Source organism: Homalodisca vitripennis, chromosome X (assembly GCF_021130785.1).
Source record: "Homalodisca vitripennis isolate AUS2020 chromosome X, UT_GWSS_2.1, whole genome shotgun sequence".
NCBI lineage: Eukaryota > Metazoa > Arthropoda > Insecta > Hemiptera > Cicadellidae > Homalodisca > Homalodisca vitripennis.
Window position 1 is genome coordinate 14,274,448 of NC_060215.1, and position 24,573 is coordinate 14,299,020.

The 24,573-nt window shown below is 34.2% G+C and overlaps 1 protein-coding gene across 7 annotated transcripts in view; it reads right to left on the reverse strand.

The window, feature by feature from the left end:
* LOC124368713 (bromodomain adjacent to zinc finger domain protein 2B) overlaps positions 1 to 24,573 on the reverse strand; it is a 216,358-nt gene that overhangs the window by 67,734 nt on the left and 124,051 nt on the right. For 6 of the 7 annotated variants that reach the window (XM_046826016.1, XM_046826019.1, XM_046826020.1 and 3 more), the window contains 10 exons: positions 23,964 to 24,174; positions 22,092 to 22,434; positions 19,346 to 19,506; positions 17,206 to 17,371; positions 14,062 to 14,153; positions 12,722 to 12,884; positions 10,155 to 10,336; positions 6,906 to 7,075; positions 3,382 to 3,489; positions 3,021 to 3,102 (listed from right to left, as the gene is read on the reverse strand). In XM_046826016.1, the coding sequence (XP_046681972.1) occupies positions 3,021 to 3,102; positions 3,382 to 3,489; positions 6,906 to 7,075; positions 10,155 to 10,336; positions 12,722 to 12,884; positions 14,062 to 14,153; positions 17,206 to 17,371; positions 19,346 to 19,506; positions 22,092 to 22,434; positions 23,964 to 24,174 (1,678 nt within the window). The remainder of the gene's footprint in view (positions 1 to 3,020; positions 3,103 to 3,381; positions 3,490 to 6,905; positions 7,076 to 10,154; positions 10,337 to 12,721; positions 12,885 to 14,061; positions 14,154 to 17,205; positions 17,372 to 19,345; positions 19,507 to 22,091; positions 22,435 to 23,963; positions 24,175 to 24,573) is intronic. The other variant, XM_046826017.1, reaches the window with a different exon arrangement.

Below are 24,573 nucleotides of genomic sequence, written 5' to 3' on the forward strand. Positions count from 1 at the left end.
AATGATGTTATTGCCGCATCCAGTACTTCACAATAATATTGTGCATTGTGATTTCAAACAGAGGTTCTGGTTGGGCTGACTTTCCTTGGCCAAACATTTTTAAGAACTGATTATAATCCACTGCTCTACAGAGATACCTACTTCCTGTTCACACATGATTTGTTTTGATAATAAAGGGATCTGAGAGTGTAAGTTCCCCTCTTCCCATTAACAGTACAGGTTAGCTGCGCATCAGCCGATTGATCATAAGTCAATGACTCCTTTAGAATTTTTAAATAACCAGTCCTGTTTATATTTTACACATATACTGTTTTGCGGTTAATATAAAAAAGACATTTTATGCATGAAAATGAAAGCTTAGTTACTTTATGTCTCCAGCGGTAGATAGTTTGTTAGATTTTATATTGGTCTAACACATCAAATCTTGAACTGTAAACATGCACTGCATCGATCAAAAGATCTGTGGTTGCCACCTCTAATGTGAATTTCGATCAACGGATTCCGTACATTGTCACTTTTAGGGTTAAACAGTAATACACCGATTAAATCAGTAGAATTACCACATGTCCACTTCTAGCTAGTCACGATGGTTAGAAAGATAATAGTATACCTACATGACATTATGCATTTATAAGCTTGTGGATTAAATATTTTAATCCCTAAACTGATTGGTTAAATTTCCATCAGTAGAAAAATACTTTAAAGTGATACCTTTACTTTGTTTTCATGTGGATATAATAAAACAGATATATCGTATATAATTTTATTTTGAGATTCAAGAAAACTTTGTATATGAGACAATAAGAAATTTATTTTTTTGTACAAAATAAGTTTTTAGTTTATAAAGAAGTTATTTCAATGTTATAAAAGTCCAATTTATACACAATCTAAACCAGTCAACTATCTGTTCATTACCACTTTTACCAGCCTGTTTAAAATATTGCACAAAGAACACTCTTAAGTGCAAAATAACAGGAACTTTAAATTCTCAAAATATACAAAATAACAAACTTTTCACAATTAGGCTAGGCCTGCAAAACTCATTCACTAATAAAGATGTTGCAAATGTACACATTTGCACAGTCCTAATATTAAAATTAGAATCAAAACATTTAATTAATAACTGGTATTAATTATAAAAATAATACTAACTGAGAAGACCGAGGAATTGTATGAGTGGGCATGGAGGTCCCTTACTAATTTAAAATACTGCCCAATCATACAATAAAGATCTGCCTAATCATCTTTATAGGGTGTCTATTAAATATCATACTAGTTTGATAACCCAAGAGAATCATCTGACATAGCAACTACTTTTATTATTTAGTTCAGTTTGAATATACTCTTGACAATGCAACCGCGCTCGATGTATTGTGGTAGTAAATGAAGACTGTGTAAGTCCCTTGTACCAACGAGCTACTAATTCATACAACACGATTTTTTCAGACATTGTTACAGTGACGACAGTAGCACTACGTTTTGAGTTCTAATATCTCATCTCCACATAGAGTAAAAACCAGGTTAAAATGAACAAATATTTATACGTTAGACACACTGAAGTCAGAAATGGCAGAAAACGTGTGTGGAACTCCATGCATACAATCTCAAAAACATGCAGTTAATAACACTAACACTAGTTATATTAACAGAACTAAAAAACACAAAAAACAAACAAATCGTTACATTCCCAAAATCAAATTTTTAACATAAAAATAATTTGGTTCTATCCAAGTTTCAAACATGTTCGTTTGGCAATTTTGTAGGTCCAAGCTAAAAAAATCAGCATCATTGGACAATGGCCAATTAATTAGTCTCAAGATGTCCACCAATTGAAGATTGTGAAAGCTGCCTGGTACAGTACTAATGTTTTCCAGAATAATTGTTGTGTCTGTCCAATTACTTTGACACATCATACACATTTCTTTTATTATGTTACAAGAAGTGTGATACAATATTATTAAGAACAGTTCATATTTCTTTCCGATTACATAAATAAAATTAATGTACCAGTTTCCAGGAAATGATGTTAAACGAATATGATGTATCTTTGCACCAGCACCTGAAATACGTTATCCATATGATTTCTCATATAATTTACTTGTAAATTTGGACGTTTTTTACTATACTCTCTCTCTCTCTCTCTCTCTGTCTTTGCTTCTGTTACTTTCCACCTACCTATTGTATTTTATCTTAAGTTAAATGGTGTCCCTCAAGGTTCTGTTTTGGAACAATATTGTTTTTGATTTCTATTAATGACTTGCACAAGCAGCTTAACTATCTTGACAAATTAATTCTTTTTGTAGATGGTATTACAAGTCTAATCAAGTCATAGAGCGGATCTCACCTATCTCAAAAATAACTAAACAACTTGAACTTAATATTTATCTTGAACAAACTTAAGAACACCAACTATTATATTAACAACAACAAACTTTCATTAAATATCTCAAAAACATAAACACTTAACTTTCACTTTATCAGAAAACCGTTGAACAAATAGAAATTGTTCATTCTTTAAAAATAAATTAACTTCCTCTAAAACTTGCAAATTTCATGGTGTTATTTTAGATGACAACTTGGGATGGGAAAATCACAATTCGACAAGCCTTATAACATTGTAACAATCTCTTAGGCTAATAAAGAATTTCATTTCATAAATTAGCAAAAAACACATTTCATTAAATCTACAGGGCTGGCTAACATTTATAATAAGACAGAATTTGTGAGAGGAGATATATTTTGTACACAGTGGATAATCCAGACAGATTCATACATCAGAAATAATTGTATATGCTTCCTAACTTAAATCCACAATCAATTTTGATTTAAAAGTAAAAGTGTTCATGAAATAAAAATAATTGATTTACCAAATAATTTCTGTCCAAGTTGAAACTTTCATTTATTATGTCTGACACTTCAAGGTTCGATTTATGTCAAAAACCATGCAGATAGGGAGCTATTGACTAAAAAAACTTTTCATGCGGTAAATATGTAACTGTTAAATATTAAGTGACAGTTACCTCTAGCATTTGAATGCTTCGTTGCTCCCTTTCTTTTCTGATAGCTTCTTGCTTCTCACTTTTTTCTTGTTCTTTGATGAACCTGTAATAAAAACACTTATTTTAAAGATGCGAACTTCAATGATGAAAATGAATTTTACTCTCTTATTCAAGACCCCATTTTAAACCAGTCACAATAGAAATAAATTACATTTAAATTTGTTAAATGGTAAACAATAAAAAAAATTGAAATTTTTCAGTTATTTTAGTGTTACCGGTACTAATAAATGTATTCAGCATTAAAATATAAAAGCACACCGAAATTATGAAATGAAATGTAATAAACAAATGAGATTATTTTGCTATTTGGAAAGTTATTTACCTGGTAAGTTCCTTTGTTCGAGCAGCCTCTTCCTTCGCCGCTTTCTTAGCTTCTTTTGCAGCTATCACCAATTTTTCCTTCTCGTGCTTGCCTGATTCTGCTTCGAGCCTGGTAAACCAGAGAAAAAGTCTAAGATGGTAGTGATAACTTAACCCTTTGTTGTGGCCCTCACTCCCTACCAGGTGAACATATCAATTTATGTAATTTAGCTGAAAGTTTTGTATTTTTTCATACACTCCTCTGTCCGTCACCAGCGACCATCCTGGTTTCCCTCACGTATTCCTCATACCACTGACTTATGACTACCATTTGAAATCCCATATGTTTGTATCAGCTGTAACAAAACGCAATTTAAAGAGCCATTTAAAATGAAAAGTTTTGAAGTGTTCTCTGCATACTAAATAAAATGTTGTTATACCACATACATTTGTTCCCCTATTTTGCATTGTTTTAAAAAAACAATTCTAAATACAGTTGCTTTTAACCCTCTGGCTGGCGCGCATTTGAGCCTTGACTGGCACCCTGTTTTGAAGCTTCGGGCAGAGTTTTTAATTTTTTTCCTGTACAATTAATTATTGGAGAAAACACAAAAGTGTTATACATAAAATTATTCTGCAGAATATGTTGTACAATATAAACATAATTATAATTTGACTTGCCTAAATAATGGTGGATGTTTGATGGTCAGAACTCAAAAACTTTTTTTTTCAAAAAACACTTTTTTATATTAAGCCATTAAAAAGAAACTCAAAATTAATTTTATTTAAAAATCTAAAATATGCATAATGTTCACTTACTTATGCGCAAAAAGAAAATACATAGTTATAAACACTTTTATTTACAAATGAAATTACAATTGAAAAAAAACAAGACTATATACAAGCACTAACAGTTGCCGAGTCGCGTCACGCGGAAGTAGTCGGGAGCTTTTAGCGGCCAGTAAAATAACAAATATTCATATATATATAAAAGTGAATACATTATTAGAAGGCTTGGGATCTTGTGATTAAAGTGATATAACTTTTATGCGATTCGAGCGGTAATTATCGGAATTATGACGTAATTAGTAGACGATGTTTAATGAGTCGTATATTACGACTCTGCCAGTTCACGGCAAGAAAAAAATGAGTCGTAATTTACGACGTTGCCAGCCGGAGGGTTAATGTAAAATAAAATTGTAAACTGCATGATACAATGTTTTATTTGAAAATTTAAAGTAAATTTTGTATTTTTAAACATTTTACTTATAAAATTGCTAAAACACCATTATATACTTCAATAATAAAACGAAAATATTCATAATACAGAATTGAACATCCGACAAGAATTTCACAACATATAACTTTGTTTCTACGGACAAAGTAAAATAAATACAATTATTACAACAATAAAAAACAAAAAAATATATTTTAAAATTAACTTTCCTATTTATAAATATATATTTTGTTTTATTGAATATAATTGAGGTAAGCTAAATATATTACTAAATGAATGTAGATAAGATAACAAACCCGATATGTGATCTGCTCCTTATACTTGACTGATCAGACTGACGACTCCAGACTGACTCATAGATGCACACTGAAGCTAGTGTTTATAAACAGCTGCAGTTTGTTTTGATTCACAAGACAGTTTATGGAGTGACAGATAATGAATGTGACATTGATTGGTATAACAAACTCAGCTGTCTGGCATAATGTGTCACAGCTCTAAAATACTCGATAATATTCCTTATCCCTATCGTATTAAATAAGAGTTTAAATATGCCAATAAATCCATAAATAAAACATTTTAATTTTTAATAGGCTACTCATAAAATATAAGTGTTATTTATTAGCTAATAACTGGTACCTACATAATATTGTTGCAAACAAAAATAATTAAATTTTGATGATTATTTATAAGCAGCCAATATATCACCTGACCTTGCGGATGTAATACGCATTACAACACTAATTATTATGTCCAGTGTCAGTTTAGAGCAAAATTGCAGTGACCAATTTGGGGGAGAACTGAGGCGTGGAAGACAATGGTTTACCACAGTAGAAGCAACCACAGTCATGTGTGGTGGCTAGTGGTGGTTTCAAGCAAAGTGGCAGTGGCCACTTGGGGGAATTGAGGAGTGGAAAATACTGGCTCACCACAGTAAATTGGGAGTTACCAGAGAAACGGCCACAGGAGTGCAAAAATGACTTTGCTTTAGGACGAAGGGAAGACGAGAGATTGATGTTTCTTCATGAAAAATAGTTTTTGTTCAAAGTGAGTTAGATTTTTCCGATTATTAATTGCAATTTATAAACTAATTCAATTCTCTAAAAGTGATAAATTATTCGCTAAAAGATATTTACGTCTTGATATAAAATAAAATTGTTTACGCTATGCTGATTTGTTTGTTTGTTTTTTTTATTCTCTTAGGACAAGAAGCTTATAGATTGCACTTAGTCCTGTAAGAACCTTTGCGCTGCTTCTGGAGTGACAGGATATTCAGAATGGGTAAGGTTAGGGGTAGGGGCCGCCTCCTATCGAGATCTATGAGGAAGAATTAGGGCACTAATCTCAAAGTCATATCTCCCCGGAAGAAGGGGAGGCCAGCTCTGAACCAGCCTCTCCAGTCAAAGTAGGCAGGAGGTGGCACACCCTTGTTGAGGCTAGCAAGAACCTCTGAGGTTAGGGAACAAACCCTACCAACTCCAACAGCCATCTCCAATAGTAGACTAGACCTATCAATTTGTCCATGAACCCCAGAATCTCAACATTTGCGGTTAGTGATGTGCCGCTCCAGGACAAGGTTGCCCAGATTTAAGTGACACATCGGTTTTTGCTGTGCCCAGTGGTGGGTTCAACTGGAAGGTATAAACCAGCCAGAACTGATCCCTGCTGGGTTTGCTTGGTGAAATTTATATGGCTATACCACAAAGAGTTTTGCCTTTTTTTCCGAACCATAATTGCATTCTGTGTATTTAATTGAGAACACAATAGTTAGTGTTACGTTAGGTTAAGTATTTGTAGTGTAATTCTTTGTTCCAAGTCTTATCATGTCTGTTGTATCTGTTTCGCACCACAATTACTCTGACTTACCCGATACTGCTAAAACATACAAATATCCTACACAACCTGCTACATCGATACTTTAATCTCCAATAGGCCCATTTTAATCGGACGCACCAAACAGATGCGATGCAGTTCCATATCCAATCACTACAGCTACACAAAACTATCATGAACCATTCCATACTAGCAGATTATTGCTTTTTTACCAACTTGAATATCTCTGTTTCTCTGTACGTATATCTGAGGAACAGTGGAACAAAAAAATTACATATTATATTAATATGTTACTAAAAATGGAAACATCAATGACGGAACTCCCCCCCCACCGAAAAAAACCCAAAATACTTAAATTAATTAAAGGAATCTGAGCATTGAGCAATTACTGAACCTGTTCATGTACATTTGGATTGGAAAATCATTATTACACGTTTGAAGAACTAGTAAATGTAAGTGGTTTAATGCTGTTTAGTTACCTGAGGGATTCTATGACTTTCAAGTCAGCCAAAGTGTCCAGGATCTCCTGCTCTGAGACCAGTTTAGGTTCTCCACCCTTAGGGCAATGAATAAACTCCCCAACAATGGCTTTTGAGCTGAATGAGAAGTTGTTTCTTGAAAGATCAGAGATGCTGTTTTTCTCTAAGTACTGAAAAGAAAGTGATATTGTTACTTACATAAACAAAAATATAATACTCATTTTAAATCTATAATCATGCATGTTTCATACTTAAATGACAGTTATAAAAAGAATACTTACTTTTCTAAGATAATACTAGGAAAACAAGTTTTGTATCACTCCACGAGTAATTACAGGCATTTGAAGTACGAAGTTCAGATAATTTGGTATTTAGGCCAAAATAAAACTGGCTGAGGATAAAAATGTGAATTTTTACCAACATGTACATGCCACATGTACATTTGGTGTGTGCGCGCACGCACCATGCACGTACTGTAGTTTCAGGGAGTCACAAGTTTTCAATAATTTATGACTGAAGGAAATTAGTTTTTATATAACACTTTATTTCATATGAATAGAGTCATCTCACATGGACATTGTAAATCCTATTCTTATCTTTAACTGTTTTTTTAAGCCTGACAAGACTGTTTTTTTAAGATGTATTCAAATACATACAACTCCTTCTGAAATGATTAAAACAAATTCTATTTCTCCTGTCTTTAGAAACAGGTATCTTAATTAAAGGACTGAGGCCAACATTTCAAATATTTTTTTCCCAACTGATAAACATAAATGTATCCTATTGTACAGCCTAAATATAAATGTCACATTAATACGTGAATTGCCTATCAGGTCCTACACCACATTAATGATTGAAGTGCCAAGTTTTTCAACGGTGCTGTCACCCAGTACTGCCAGGTTTATTTGCCGTGCACAGAGCTGCTCCACAGTCAGCACACATCTAGTGTACTTCTCGTCCACCATGATCAACTTCAGTAACATCTTCATTTACCAAATTGCTACCAGAATCTCCTGATTTGTCACGTCAAAACATAGTTAATAAATTGAGCCCACATTTCGATCGCTATCTTTCTCAGAAAAGTGATGCATTGCTGAACGCTTAACTTACAACAATGCATCTGGAGAAATCTAAAGTTGATAAAACGTTCTTATCATTATTATAAACAGTTCCTGCCATACCAACTGAACCACAATTAAAACAGTTTTTAAAAACAAAACTAAAAATGAATTACTTCAAAAATGCAATTGAAAAAAGTAGAAATTCATTCATTCGTTAAATTGGTGCTACTGTATATAGCTACTCCACCCTTGATATGATTATCTCTGCCAAATGCTGCCACCAGTGAGAAATCAGCAAGTCTAGTGTTCGTTAATTTTTCACGAGATTGGCCATGCTCCGTTAGAACAACCAGGTCCTGGTTCAGAGAAAGAAGAAGATGGTTTATTCTGTCTATTTTGTTGCTTATCCTGTCCGTGTTCTGGTGAAAAATAGTCAGTTTTGAGAAGCGCTCGCCTGGTCTACTACCGGTTTCGTGCGTTTCATCTTGTACAGTTCTTTCTGTCTGTGTTTTTTCCTTTTGGTTGAATCCAAAAAATGGCTTGTAGAAACAGGTTTTGCAATCGATGATGCACAAGCTTCAACAGTTTTTGAAACAGGAGAAGAAGACTCCAAGACAGGAAAGGACGCGCAATGGCCCAAAATCAAGTCGCAAGAAGCCGACAGGAAGTTTGATCCGACTCGTAGACCTCCTACCACCCCGCTTCCTCCCAAAGACTTGGAAGAATTCAATATGCTGAAGGTAGAATTCTTCCACTGCTTGCTCTTTTTTTTCCACTATTGCGTGCATTGGGGGGCTTCCGGACATAGTAGAAAACAGTAACGTTCTGTTTCTAACGTCCCGGTAAAACTTCACCAAATGCTTTCATGATAGTTCCTTAGTTGACTGTTAGTACGTAGTAGCAATTATACAGCACTACTGTGGATTTGTAATAGTTCAAATAAATACTACTAGAGGCCAATGTGTACCGTCTTACAGCTACCAGGTGTCGTGTAGTGAAGCAGCTGTTTGGCACATGATAACACAGGTGTGGTAATTAAACGCAAAGTGGGATCGCTTGTGGTAACTTAGGCTTGCCAGTTAAGAGGTTAAAAATGTTAACAGAATGTGGCTTTGAAGGACAAAAATCGTAGTGTTAGCAAATTTTCTCCACAGATTTCATAAACTTAGCTTGAGAAAATGTGTTAGAGATCTCATTTTCTTAGTAATCATTATAAAATAGAGTGATATTCTTGGATTACTTTCAGTAGTTATTACGTGATCACCAAAAGTTTAAGAATGAATTGGTGTAGATAGTGTAAATGTAGATAGTGAATTGGTGATGATTTTATTTAAATCAGGCTTAGGCTATTAAGACTATTAGGTTTTGAAATTTGATCATTTTTTAAGATTTGGAATCGGATTCAAAAATTCCGGATTTGACTATCACTAGCCTGGACATAGATTAGTATTTGTCTGTGATAATGCTGTAGCTAACGATTGATTTAAATCAGGCTTAGGCTATTAAGACTATTAGGTTTTGAAATTTGATCATTTTTTAAGATTTAGAATCGGATTCAAAAATTTCGGATTTGACTATCACTAGCCTGGACATAGATTAGTATTTGTCTGTGATAATGCTGTAGCTAACGATTGATTTAATTTCTTCATGTGTACAACAATTACCAGCTGTAACTTTTACTTTTACGTTTCTTAGCAACTAACCCAGGTTAAGTGTTAGAAAGGGCTTCTTAGCCCTAACTTCGCCTGGTACAATAAGACATCTTCACTTACTTTACGAACCAATAAGTGTACTATATAAATGGGTACAATACTAGCATTGGTGTGTGATATATTTAAGAAACAAAGTGTATTATCCCAGACTACAAGGACCTCTCCAACGTCCCAAAAGATTTCATTGGCCAGCTTCTCAGTAGACTAAACTTGGCAAGCCTGGGAGATCATACACAGTACTCTATTCAATTGTTTCATTCTTTCCAAGGCTTTTAATATCTCACTGTTAGCAAGTTGTTTCAACCACTCTTATTATTTTGCCTTTATGTAACTTGACTATGACTGTATTATAGTCCACTATAACAGAACTATGTTAAGTATTACCCATGCAATGTTCCATTATAAATGTTCATATACCATTAAAGAATAAAACTTTCTAATATGTATACAAAAAATAATGTATGAGCTATACTGACCCTCAACACCTCAGAGTACTGTTTAAATCTACGACCACAAGGAGATTTGTACGTAACGTCTCCACGTATTTGACCAGACTTTCCTACGCTCTTGATCAACGTTTCCCTTTTCCATCCTTTCAGTAGTGGAATACGCAGTTCGTCCTCGTTAATTCCAACTTTCTGTCTTTTAATATCTTCAGCTGAAAAAGTACAGACATTTGAAATAAAAGTAATCACAATTTCAAAAGACTTATCAGCTACAGTTCTAAAATGAAATGCACAGCTGGAAACAGTGGTTATTAAATTCTGCTTTTTAAATTTTGAACTGAACAACGCCTGATAGAGCATATGTTAGTATTTACTTTATAATAGGAATAGGCACATTCAAATTTGTAGAAATCTCAATTCAGATTAAAGTGATTACAAATAGAACACCAAAAATTCAAATGATTGAATGTTTTACGGTCTTTCACATATACCTTGGATAGTAGAAACTTGACTAAAAACTAATAAAATAATATTGAATCAGAATTAGAAATTTATTGTCACATAACGTTACATAATTGTAGCAGATAAGATCTACAATGAACAAGTGACTTGTCAATATAGTTTAAAATATACTTGCTCTTCACTGGCAACAACTGTGTGGTACTTCATTCACCACAAGCAAAAGAGGTTTCTTGAAGAAGACTGTCCTTATGTATGTTTTAAGATAATGATTCAAATTCAAAATTTCTTTATCCACACATGTACAGGTTACAAGAATAGTGCCAATATAAAAGACAACTGCTCCACTTATCATTTGGAGATTCTCGCATTCTTCCAGTTGTTACATACTGCGTTGAATTCTGCCATTTCTTTATCTTCTTTGTTGTTGCCATCCTAACTAAAGTAAGGCTCTCTTGGAGATTGTCAATAGTGAAAGGAAATCAAAGAAAAAGGACTCAGCGACAGTCTGGCAGATGAACATCAACAGTGCTACAGCTCACAATGTAAAAGAAATTTTAGATTTTTTAGGATTTAGAAGTTTTTTGTGGTTGAGAACACAAGAGATTGTTATGATACAAGGCGTGTTCAGAAAGTAAGTACTGTTTCATTCTACTGCCGCCGTAGCGCTGCAATTGGTGTTTCGCACATGCACACTAGTCGTCTTTGTTCACTGGCTATCAACTCACGCCATTTCAGTTGTTCTATGTTGTTTTCAGTTTTCTCTGTTTAAGGCAATTAGTGATCCCAGCTATTGTGAGATTCGTTCTGTAATAAGATTTTTGAATGCAAAGAATGTGAAACCGGCTGAAATTTATCGTAAACTTCGAAATGATTATGGGGAAGATATGATGAGTGAAGGAATGGTGAGAAAGTGGGTTAGAATGTTCAATGGCGGTCGAACCAATGTGGATGATGAGAATCGGTTCGGTCGGCCTTCTCTCGTCACCGATGATCTGGTAACGGCAGTTGACGAAAAATTGAAGAGAACAGACGTTTCACTATGACAACGCTATCTGACGATTTCCAACAAACGCACTCTTTTGTATGAAATTGTTACTGACCGCTTAGGTTATCGCAAACTGTGTTCCCGATGGTTCAAAAAATGCTCACAGATCTGCTCTATTTGTAAGGATGCCATGTTATGCAGATGCCAGGCTTTATAACATTCTACTAGGAGAACTCAAAAACCTTGGCCCCCCAGGTTTTGAAGAAGAAAATTTTCGTGTCTATGGAATGAGCTGTTTATAGCCTGGAAGAGTTCAGCACCTTCATCAATGAATAATAGTAATAGTATAACTATAAGTTTCTATTAATTTTTAAAACTTTTAATTGTATATAATGTATTGACTTTATCTGTTCTTAATAAATATGTGTATATAGAATATTTTATATTGTCCATTCATTTCTTCCAAGAGTTAATGATGATTAAATAAAGTTTTGTTGAAAGCAAAGTAAAGAAGCATAAGTGGTACAATTTAATTAAAAAATAATAAAAACAAGTACCTAGTACTAAGAGTTATATATTCTAAGTTCACTGATTCATTGCGATAAAATTTGACTGCTTTATTTTCACATAGTTCTAAATTAATAACTTTTACTGTGAATATTTGTTCTACTATGTAAAAATGAATCATAAAATTTGTTGCCAAGACCTACTTTGTTGGAGGCCCATACCTGAGTCGCTTGTTAGAGGCTAGGTATGAGGTTTTTTTCTTTCATGTATTATTTTATTTTATATTATAATTATTTTTTAGAACAAAATTTTGCTCTAAAAAATAATTAGTGCTCATGTTCCTATTGAAAAATTCTTCATAATTTACGTTGTGCTGCAATATTTTATGGACTAATACTGGGTGCATTAGCTGTCACGTATGGGAGCAAGTCACGTATGAGCCAATGGTGTACAACTTCATGTAACAGCTACAAAGATGGATTAGTTTAAGTATATTTGGGCAGATATCCTACAACAATAATGTCTCAAACACAGAATATGACATATATATAAAAACAACTAATGAGGTATACAATTGATATTGATAAGTTCAAACGTCAACTGGAAAAGGTACAACGATATAATTTACTGATGGCTAGGTTACCTTGTAATGGCTCTCCTTCACGTTTTTTACTGCCCATGTGAGTGTCTTCACTATCCGAGTCAGAATCCGAGTTAGTATCGCTGCTCACATCCGGTACACTACTAGTCTCACTATATGTCTCCTGGACCAATGCTTTAAGTTCTTCTAGGCTCCTCAGGCTTGCCTGTGACAAAGACATCTCAGGTATACATCAAGTTGTAACAATTACAGCTCAGGTATACATCAAGTTGTAACAATTACAGCTCAGGTATACATCAAGTTGTAACAATTACAGCTCAGGTATACATCAAGTTGTAACAATTACAGCTCAGGTATACATCAAGTTGTAACAATTACAGCTCAGGTATACATCAAGTTGTAAAAATTACAGCTCAGGGCAATAAAATTGTCTGCTGGATGGAAAATGTTTCTTTGTCTTTATAATAAACTACTATAGATTTATTACTTTATTATGAGTATTTTATGGGGAAAAATATGAAGATCTGATAAAAAATAGTTCATGTACTGACTCTTTACTAAATTTTGTGTTTTTAAACTAACTCTCTTAAAAAAAATGTCTGCTGTATGTGTCACCATGCATGCTAAAACTACGGAGCATTAAAGGGCAACTAGATGAGTGTGACATCAATTTTTGCTGTATCCAGATTAGATTATACTATCCTGAAACAAATACTTCTAGGGTTAATAATGGTCAGTGTGTATTCGAGTAATGGCATTTTTTAAATTAAATTTAAACGTTCTGTAATAAAAAAACAAATTCAATGAAGGTTTTGATCAGAACACAGAAACTGGAATAACAAACAACACAGTAGATAAGCTTTTTCATTTGTACTAAACACAACAAAATTATCTTTTTATTTTTACTGTATATGTTGAGTAATTCAATATTAATAAATGCTGGTATTCATTATTAAAAAGTAATATTATCACATTATTAGGTATAATTAACATAAATACAAACTGAAACCCCAATTATTTGGCTATCTTGAAGGGTTTTGTGCAAGAAGGTTGTCACCTGGTCTTGGGGATGGCAACTAAATCATCACATTATCTTGAAAGTACTTCAATGCTGTCTCAAAGGAGTACAGCCACCGTATTTATTGTTAATGTTTATGAAAATCTTAGGCTGGATTAAATTGCTTATCAGTGGAATTGCATGACCATTACCTACACCAGGATCGTTAACAATTGACAGAGAACTGTTGGGACAGAGAATAGTTGCGTGTTATGTATCAAAATTTGGCAACAATACTGACCTCTCATACTTCTAACATGTAACAGTACAGGAAATAATTCTAGTTTTCTCTCAACAATAACTGTTATAACTAAGCAACTGTTACCTGTTGTAAAAGTTTCTTGTTTCTCTCCATTTCATCAACAATACTGCTCGGGGAGGATGTCCTGTTCTTTTCTTCAGTCTCTGTTTCTCCTTCTGGAAAAAATATGTTAATTTCATTAACTTAGGGTATAAATTGTTACAGTGGTCGCCACAAGAAAAATTTTAAAGCAACAATTAAAAGAGACATGATTTTAGACAACTCAAACAACAGGTGGAGGATGAATTATAAATAGCACTTCTCACACAAATGGAAGTTCCAGATTGACAAATTAGTTTTTTAATCCTTCTTAAGTAAGCCCAAAAGCTGTGTGGATCTGCAACTCTTAGTTCATTTGCAAATAAGAGATATATCACCACTGCCCAAACATCCCCACACTGTTTTTTTTTTCTTAATACCAAAAACCAAAATAATAAATATTCTATTCCAAAAAATTATTATCTACTATTTGATGTACAAATCATTATTAAATGTTTTTATTAATCCAATAATCAATTGATTTGAACCCATTTTTATAATTCACTCACTAATCGGTATGCAACATGATACAAAAGCTGATACACAACACTTTTTAAGAAGAAAGCTTCCTATGTTGGATTAAAGTGTTAAAATTGATTCCAAAAGAAATTCAGAATGTTCACCATACTAAAAGAATGTTTGATGCTAAAATCTCTTTATTCTATAGAGGAGTTTTAACACAATTAAAATGGCAACTATATTATATGAAATGATAAATTCAGTAAAATATTAACTAAGCTTATAAATATTTTTTTAATTAAAAAAAAAAATAAAATTGTTAATAGCTGAGAATTATATGTTTAGAAATTGTGTAATATTCATGTACTGTGACTATTCATTGTATGGAATGTGCAATATGAATCAAATTTTCTTTTTGAGTGTGTGTGTGTTTGAGAATTTTGAGGTGCTTTAACAGGGTTATACATCTTAGTGTTGTGCTCTTTTTGGAGGTGTATGAGTGATGTGGATATAGATCTTGTCTGAGCACCAGTTAGTATGCCGAGCGGTGTTGTCCACATTTTCCAACTTTCGATTTGTTTTGTCTCACACATCACTGTTTTAATCTTTAGTCGTTTCCTCTGTTTCCGTTTTGTTTTTATGGAGAAAGTTCCTGTAACTAGGACAACAGCTACTAGTACTACTTCATTTGATATTATCTGCATAATATCAGATCAGGCTCCAGATCGCTTCAATATCCAAAATATCAACCTTTGTCAACAGTAAGATATTTCTAACTAAGCAGAGGTTTGGATCTAAAAGAGCTTCTTGAAATCCAGTCTTGTGAACAGATCCATAAACACAGAAGAAGCATGTCAATGGCATCCTGACTAGATATCTAGATATTATATGACCATCAACAGCATCAAGAAACAAATAAAGAGATAGAGCTCAAGCATTATAATAACAATCCTGAAGTAAACACACTACAGTTGTTATATATTCAAGACCATGAGTGCTGTTTTCCCAGTGGATGGAGGGTGGATAAAGAGGAATCTGCCTTGAAGAAAAAAATCCTATGATTTAAAATTAAAACCTCTGAGTAGAAACCAAAATATAACTTCTTTGTTGAAGCAAAAAACAAAATGCTTTGGCATTTTGGAAGTAAAAAGAGGTTGATAATGATAGCTTCAATAGGTGTACATTTAAATATTCATTTCACACAAAAAAATCAGAAATAACTCTTATTCATAATAATGCTGTAAGGCCCACAGATATGTTCTAATTTCTCAGGAGTAGAATTTAAGAGGAGAAGAGAGCTGTCCGAACCATGAAAAGAATGAAAATGCAAGATAGTTGCCTGCCAGTCTTCAAAAGTCTGAAAGTATTAACTGTAATAAATATCTATATCCTCCAGTCTATAATATTAGCAGGTCTTCTGGGCATCTATAAGCAATACCAGGAAGTTCATACACACTGCACCAGACACAGAACAGACTTTAATTTTCTGACAGATCGCTTGAAGCTCTTCAAAGTAAAACCTTCCTGCAGGAACGAAGTTTTTCATTGCCTTGCCCGCATCCTTGAAGGTCTTAAGAGCTGAAGGTGTAAAGGAAGAAATTAAAATCTTGACCAGCAGATACAGTCAATTTTTAACCTGGAAGGGGTGACCATGGAAATTGGCCAATAAATAGACTCTGTGTTCCAAATAATGCATAGCATGAACTGGCACTGACTTTGTTAACTAACTGGTTTTTTGTTTTGTTTTTACTCTCTCTAATGTACATGACACCATTTTCTATCTTGGTGATAGCAAATAAAGATTTATCTATCCGTATCTTAATTCCTTAAAATTTAAATTTAATAAGGGAGAATCAAATGCAATACATTTCTGAAAATCCTACTTTCCTTAGGTTATGATGAACTTTCTTTACAATTCACTTTAAAGTGTTACAATTTTTGTCACTTGGCATCTCCTACAATATAACTTACACCCTGGCTCTGGGAGTTTTCCAACTTCAAGATTACAAGTATCCACGGTTTATCCATAGAATAAGCAAGGGAGCATGGATTATCTAAAGAAACTCATATTAATTTCCTTCGTAGCCACTGCACCAGTACTCACAAGATTATTAAAGCAAGTTGAAAGCAATGATCTGCTACCAATGAATTGTGGTTGCCAGCAGCGCTGACCATCCAAGCAAGGTCAAAAGGATTAAACAAGATAGGCCCAAGGTTATCCAGCTCACACAACCACGCTTTTCACAAAGAAACCACTCTTTCTGAAGCCATCAAGGGAAGGCAACTCCGGTGAAGAAGTCTATCTACATCCTTGATTTCTAATTTTTATATTAATCAAGGTTATGTGCCTTGCTGTCCACATCTGAGGTGACTGAAATCTGTCATCTGTATAAGCTAAAGACTCCAATCTGTAGTTGTTCAGTTACAAAACAGAAATATTGAATTTAAAATTGTATACAAATTGAGGTAAAGTTGTCTGTCTCATGTAGATTTAGAAAATTGGGTGTTCAGGCAGACAGAGTTTGTAAAACTCATTCATTACTTGATCCATTGTTTGATTGTTTTTTCAACAATTATAAGGTAAATGTGAAGTTCCTTGCTCAATTTCACTGTTCATGCACTGTATAGAGTGACGTGAGTTGGAAGTGAACTAAGTGTCAAGAATACAACTACCTGCAGCTTGCATCTGTTGCTGGAGGATATTGGCCTTGAGCAGGTTGACTTGGTGGTTGAGGGGAGAGTTGAGTCCCAGGGCTCGGCTCTGAGCCAATAGTGACGCTACCGTGTTCTTCTTAGGCTTGGACACCCCACGCCCAAGATTCCGTGGCCTCCCGTCCTGAAAGTGACAATTTTCTCAGTTACAATACCAACTGTACACACACATTAAAACATATTCTGTAAACGCGTTAAAGCCTACAGGTTAACTCGTACATTTATGCATCACTAATTTAGAGACGTTTAAACAACACGGTTTATACAGTATATTTTATAAGTGATACTTGTTATCCTTGTTACAGAAGAGGTAAATAACCCACGTTCCTTGTCAGGGAGAAGAATCCTTACACCAATTACTTCTTCCCAAATTTCTTATCTATCTGATTTCAAACATGAACCATGATGAGCTTGAATGCTCAAACTGCCTAAGAACTTTTACTAATACAACTACAGATAGCTTGTATGCCCAAGATCAAAAATAAAATCTGAATTAAGTGAATGATATTCGTATATAAGAGGGTATAGACTCTCAAAGAGTTGTGTTTAAGAGTGAGGAAGGTGCATACTGAGGAAGAGTTAGACAAGGAACTACAAAATAATCTAATCTTAGTAAATCTAATTTGTTGTTGCTTATTTTCTTGAGTCTCTTCGACTTTCAGAGATGTGATTTTAAACTATTAACAGCCACTGCAAATCTTCAGGCAAATATTACAATCTCACCAAAGCTTTTTGTTTATATTGGTAACAATACATAAATATTTATAGCCCATTGGCCTACTTGTATACACAGTCTTTGAAAGGTAGGCCTACAATAACAATTAATTAATTTTGTTTGAAATGGAGACTGCTTGAATTTCTATTACTTTATTTGTGCTCTTCACACTTAAATGAAACTTGATAGTTATATGTAGCCATCTTAAGATGAATATTTAATAAACAATTATATAAAAGTGTTAAATAATGTCAATTTATGACATCACTACGATAATATTGTTACCTATAAATATGAATTTAATGTTAATTTTGTTACTTAAAAAAATTTGCCTGAGTTTGAATAAAATGCATATTTATTGTTAACACTTACCACGCGTATTACGGGAAATCTCGCACGGTGAAAATGACGCTTCACGCGTATTACAGTAAATCTCGCAAACAAAGTTTTTATTTTTATCGTAAAATATAGTTTGTAAAACTGCCGATAGCATGAGGTAGAATGTTGTCCGGACCTCAAACAACGACTGCGCTCGATTCAATTTTTCCCGTTACCGATCCGAAACTGGTTATCATAGCAACTGAACACCATTCTGACCTGCAGACTGGCGTGTTTGACAGGATTTCCTGCGTGATGAGAGCGACAGTGCTGTTCACGAGACCTGCGCGTAAGCTTGTTCCTGTGTTGAGTTCCGTGTTTTACGTTATTTCTGAACATTTTTACAGTTATATTATTTCAAGAATTGTGACTTCAATTTAAAACACTTCATGCTTCGAAGTGTTTCATTCACAAAAATATTTTTTGAAATTGGCAAATTCCATGTTTAGTTTTTTTATACATTTTAATCTGTAAAAAATACAATATTTAGTCTTTAAAAAATTCCATTTTAATGGTTTTTCTTAGTATACTAACTTTAGAAATATTAAATGAAATAGAACTTAGGCTTAACACAATATAAAAACTCACTGTTTATACACATTCACTTTTTGTTTACTCGAGTCAGTTGTTACAGAGGCAATCACCTGTTTACTTTCCCTTACCCAACTGCAGTGTTGCCAGTCTGCAAAGTAAAATTATTCCGTTGCCATTAATCCATATAACATAGAAAGTTAAGACTGAATAATACTAATATCTTGTGGGAAAAGGGTGATCTACTTAGTGGCGAGATCTTGTAAACGTATTTTATGTAACTTAGAACCACTTGCGAAATGGGTTCGTCAACATATTGTACGTTAAATAACGCTAGCCATGAAACGAGTTTGCCAAAGTATTTTACATAACATAGAGCCAGCTGTGAAATGGGTTAGTCCAAGTATTTTACGTAACATAAAGCTTGCTGCAAAATTGTTTCGTTGACTACTCGTTTAATTGTGAGATACTGACCTTGTGATGGCTGCTGGAGTCTGTGTCTTCACTTGCACTAGGAGGGCGGGGAGAGTCAGCTGCTGCAAACAACTGAGCCAAAGACGCACTGGGTGCAGGGCCAGGTGGGGGTAGTGGAGACTGACTCACTCGCCTAGGTTTGGGTCCCGGCTTCCGTCGAGCTGGAACAGACCAATTTCCACTAGCAATGATCGAAATTCCAATAACCTGCCATCTGTACACATCCACTATCTATTAAAACTATCTACTAAGATAATATGATTAAGATAATGTGGAAGGTAATCAATACTGAAGATGGGCAAAGAAAAAAAGTCTTGAACAATCTGACGACTAGACATCTCAGGAAGCTTTGTTGAAGACAAATGTAGCTGAAGATTCTTTGAAACAAACAATTTTCAAAAATCTCCTATTTTTCAATTACATATAGTATATCAAGGAAACATCTAAAATTTTGAACCAAAGCCTAATCTACCTTCCTTTAGGTAATCTTTCCCACAGGGAATATTTTCACCAAAGTTACAAGCCTTATAACACTATAATGTCATCTTACGCTAAAAAATATGATCAAATACCACTTTTAGATCAATTTTATTTTTATAGCACTAACTGACAAGTTCATGCAAAGGATGGAAATTTTGACAAGTAGTTTGCAAAGGCCATTGGTGGCTGGGCACCCCATGAGAGTGTGTGAATGTGCATGTGGGCACACATGTGTAGAAGCACTACCATTGACCTTTTTATTTTATGTTTTATCCCAAGGAATTAATACCACAAGCACTTCCTTTCACTTAGCATCCCTAAAGTGAAAATTAATTTAAAACAAGTGTTAGATTTTAAAACATTCAAATAATTGAACATTATATTTTTACACAAAAAGGATCCCACACCCAATACTCTTTTTCACAAATAATAGCCTTAAACAATTTAACACCATGAAAAATACTCTGTGAAAACCTTACAAAACGTGGTTATTTTCAAAGTACGAAAAAATACTTTTTATAAAGAAAGTTACAAATTTCAAAGAATGCTGCCTTACAAAAAAGCTGGTCACAAGAAGATTTTCCAGCCTGCCCAAACGGTTTGAAATTGGTAACACACATTACATATCCAATCAAACCATCCAGGCAACTACTAAAAAAAAAGATTACATTAAAACTCGTCATAAGTGTTTTTATTATAAGTCAATATTATCATGAGAATCAAAGAGTAGTGAGTGGAGGCTGATGTTTTAAAGTATTTTGAGTGCTTCCCTCTTTTTTGTTGTTAGAAATGTAGTTCACAAAAAATGTACTTTAAACCTAATCTGAGCAGTTTGGAAAGAATCCAACAAACCAACTTGTTTCCTGACAGCTCATCTGAATACTATATATAAAACGATTAGATATGTTAATATTTACTACTTATCCCCAGTCTAATCACTTTAATCATATTCATATTTACTTCATATTTCACATTAAAAACACTTTTCTGATATCTTTAATATTAAAGTTCCATACAATATGTTGCCTAAAATTCTAGTAATTTTAAAACTCCCAACTATCAATATTTTATCATTCACCGCCTAAACTTTCAAAATCTAAAAAAAATCATTGAAAGTCAAACATATCACTGATCCAATTCTGAAAATTCCTGAAAATATAATATTAAATTTTAAAACTATCCCAAAAACTATTTTGCGCAGTGTAAAAATGTGTCATAGCTAAATCATTTTGAAAAAGATAGGCCTATGACAATCCAATCTTTCCAGAGATAAATTATTGCCATTGGAAGATATACTAACCTTACAAACATTCCAAATCGTTCAATACCTAACTGTAAATGGCAATGGAGAGCCTGGAATTGGCTGGAGTAGTTGTTTCTTTGGCCTCACTAAGAATGTAACTACTCAGTAAACTTTCCCTATACAAGAGTATGAAGCCACATTTTACCCTATTAATCAAATCCCTTGTTAGTTGGTGAACGAAACTGTTTTTTAGAACATCTAAGAGGCCGCATGAATCCATGTGGGCAAACCCACCCGATTTGGACAGCTGCTTTAACATAGCCCATTTTTTTACTCAATAATTCTGAAAATAGATTATTTATATGAAATCTAATGATTCTTTCTGTGGTTTAATACTTTCACTTTGGTTATGTATCTTAAAAATTGAAAAGGAAATGAAAACATGTTTAAACAGTTTCTTACATTTGACTGATACATTATGCTTAGTAAAGAGACAATAATACTTTATGTTAAAACTTTGGCCTTTACAGTACAAGAAACTTTAAAGATAAATTTAAAAGAAACAGTAAGTGTTTTCCAGTCGGCTAACCATTTAAGGTTAAGTTTCAAAATTGAAAATTTATCAACTGAGTGTTACTTTACAGATGATCATTTCATCCTAATACCTTAATACTTGCAAATCTATTTATTGTTTAAACCTTTGAAAAATGAACTTGAATGAACCAAAATTTGATTGCCTGAATTAATTAGTCTTATATTATGTTTTATTTACTTTAAAAAATAGCTAAACCAATATTGATCAAAGACAGTAATACTTACGATACTTATTTTTAACATCATAAATTGTAGGAAGTATAATGGATCAACCAACCAAAGTTTCATTTGATTCTACCAATTCAAGATTACTGTTATTGACAACTCTAAGACAGTTCCTATGTTGAACTTTTTACAAACCTCTGTTTAATTGATACTCACTAATACAAGTATTTATTATAATTACTTAATAAAAGTTAAGGTACTCACAGATGCGGTCTGGAATTTGTCCAAGAGACTGTGACAAGGACGAGAGCGACTGAAGGGCGTTGTTGGCTGTTTGTGGTGAAGAGGCTGGCTTCAGACTGAGGTTGAGAGGGGCATCACAGTCCATGACGGGGGGGTGCAGGGGTGCGTTGGCAGTGGTGGGGATGGGAGGTGTGTGGTAGCCGGGAGGCACCGGTGAGGCTTGTGGAGTGACTTGACCGTTGCTTACGCTCTGTTGTAGCCTCATCAGTTCAGTCAGCTCTGACTCTCTTTCCCGGTGATCCGGATCCAGAGCCAGGGGTCCTTGCAGGTGGGGCGACAGCTGTGAGTGACTCACTAAGTTATCCTGAAACATCAGTTCAGTGACAGGATATTCAAGATAGAACTAGTATCATGAAAGGGATAGTGGGTCACATCAGTTCAGTCAGCTCTGACTCTCTTTCCCGGTGATCCGGATCCAGAGCCAGGGGTCCTTGCAGGTGGGGTGACAGCTGTGAGTGACTCACTAAGTTATCCTGAAACATCAGTTCAGTGACAGGATATTCAAGATAGAACTAGTATCATGAAAGGGATAGTGGGTCACATCAGTTCAGTCAGCTCTGACTCTCTTTCCCGGTGATCCGGATCCAGAGCCAGGGGTCCTTGCAGGTGGGGTGACAGCTGTGAGTGACTCACTAAGTTATCCTGAAACATCAGTTCAGTGACAGAATATTCAAGATAGAACTAAAACCATGAGAGGGATTGGATAGTGGGCACTCTTCAATGCATCTCCTAGTGCATCTTGGTTATAGTTAATGTAACAAAGATTACTAATATGTAGCTAGCTTATCATGTATAATAGTAGAGATCATAGAGATCTCCCAGTAGTGTTAGCAACCTCGAGGGAGAGAATCAGCTCTACTTAGGACCATCAAGAAATTGGCCCAAAATAAATATTAAATAAAGGGTTAAAAAATGAAGGATTCGAGATTAACTTTATAAACTACCTAAAAAACTAAAAACTAAGTTATATCTGGAAGTATTAAGTTTGAATTTATTCTTTAGGTACTATGAATAAAAATTACTCCTAAGTACACATAGATTGATAACTAAAGGATCCAATTCCTAGAACAGAGGTATAGAAACAACAATATTACCTTCACAGAGTGATGTTTAATTACTATATTTCGTACCAATTTTAACCAAGTTCCAGTAAATCATTGTATTTTACTTCACTGATAGAAAACCCAGAAACTCACTGATACTTTACTGGACCCAGAAAACGGCATTGTTTTTATTTAGATATTTATATGACCAGATGGATTTAATAAAGGTTAGCGAAAGACTTTAGAAGATAGTAAATAAAGAGTACAGGGGAAAAATAGAGTAAACTACTTCCTTAACAAAATAAAGTAAGCATCATTAATAATTTCTAGCTTAATAAACTGATGGTTTCTTTCTTGCCTAGCTGATCAACAGTATACTCTCTCGACTGTGCAAATCCAATACTGACTACCTTGGTATTTTATTTGATAGCCTAATAAGGAAGCCTCATGTTAACTAGTTATGTAAGACACTCTGCACTTTTTCATTTGTAGACTCAAGCAACAAGTAATCATTTCAGAAGGAACTAAAACAGTCTACTTTGTTTTTCTTGATCCCGTTTAAGATACAGCATAATATCCTGGGGGGGAACCTACTAGAAGTCTACAAGAACCTCACTTTGAAAAAAGAGCTGACGGCACCTCGCAGGTCTGGAGATTCCATATATACCACGCTGTATCCAAAATTTGAACAGATACCAAGTATTCATCATTGAAATACAGAACATACTTCAGGTTTGCCTTCCCACCCCATCTTATTAATTTGTCTGTTTTCTCAAATATGTGTACTCACGATGTTCTTGTTCTTTCGAGAACGATCAATCGACAAGCTGGATGTAGAGTGGGTGGGGGTAACGCTCACAGACGGTGGGTCCAGAGAAATGGTTTTCTTGCGGCCCCGGTTGGTGGTACCGGGAACCTTGGGTCCAATAATAGAGGAGGTGTACTTGATGATCTCTGTGTCCGGAGGCAGACGCACACCACCCAACACTCCAGACGGATCACTGAAAACACAGACTGACTCAGCCCACATATATACTCGTACTTACATACTTACTTAATATACTCACAGGACAGGCAGGTCATGGCTTAAACAAAGTTTAAAAACCAAACTGATCCAAAACAAAAAATAACTTAAACACTAAAAAGTTTATTAATAACAAAAATAATCTCCATATATTTAACTTCCACTCCATCCTAGCCAACATTAAAAATCATTAAAGTCATGCTTGATATCATTTAGTGAAAATGAATCCAAATGCTGTTCAAGCTTCTGTTTTAAAACTATAATCTACATTGTGATTGGTTAAACAAGTATAATGTAGGCACTGAATTATACTTCTTAAATGAAATGCGGGTAAAGCTAAAATTTGTAGAAGGAGAATTTAAAATTTAAAATAAAC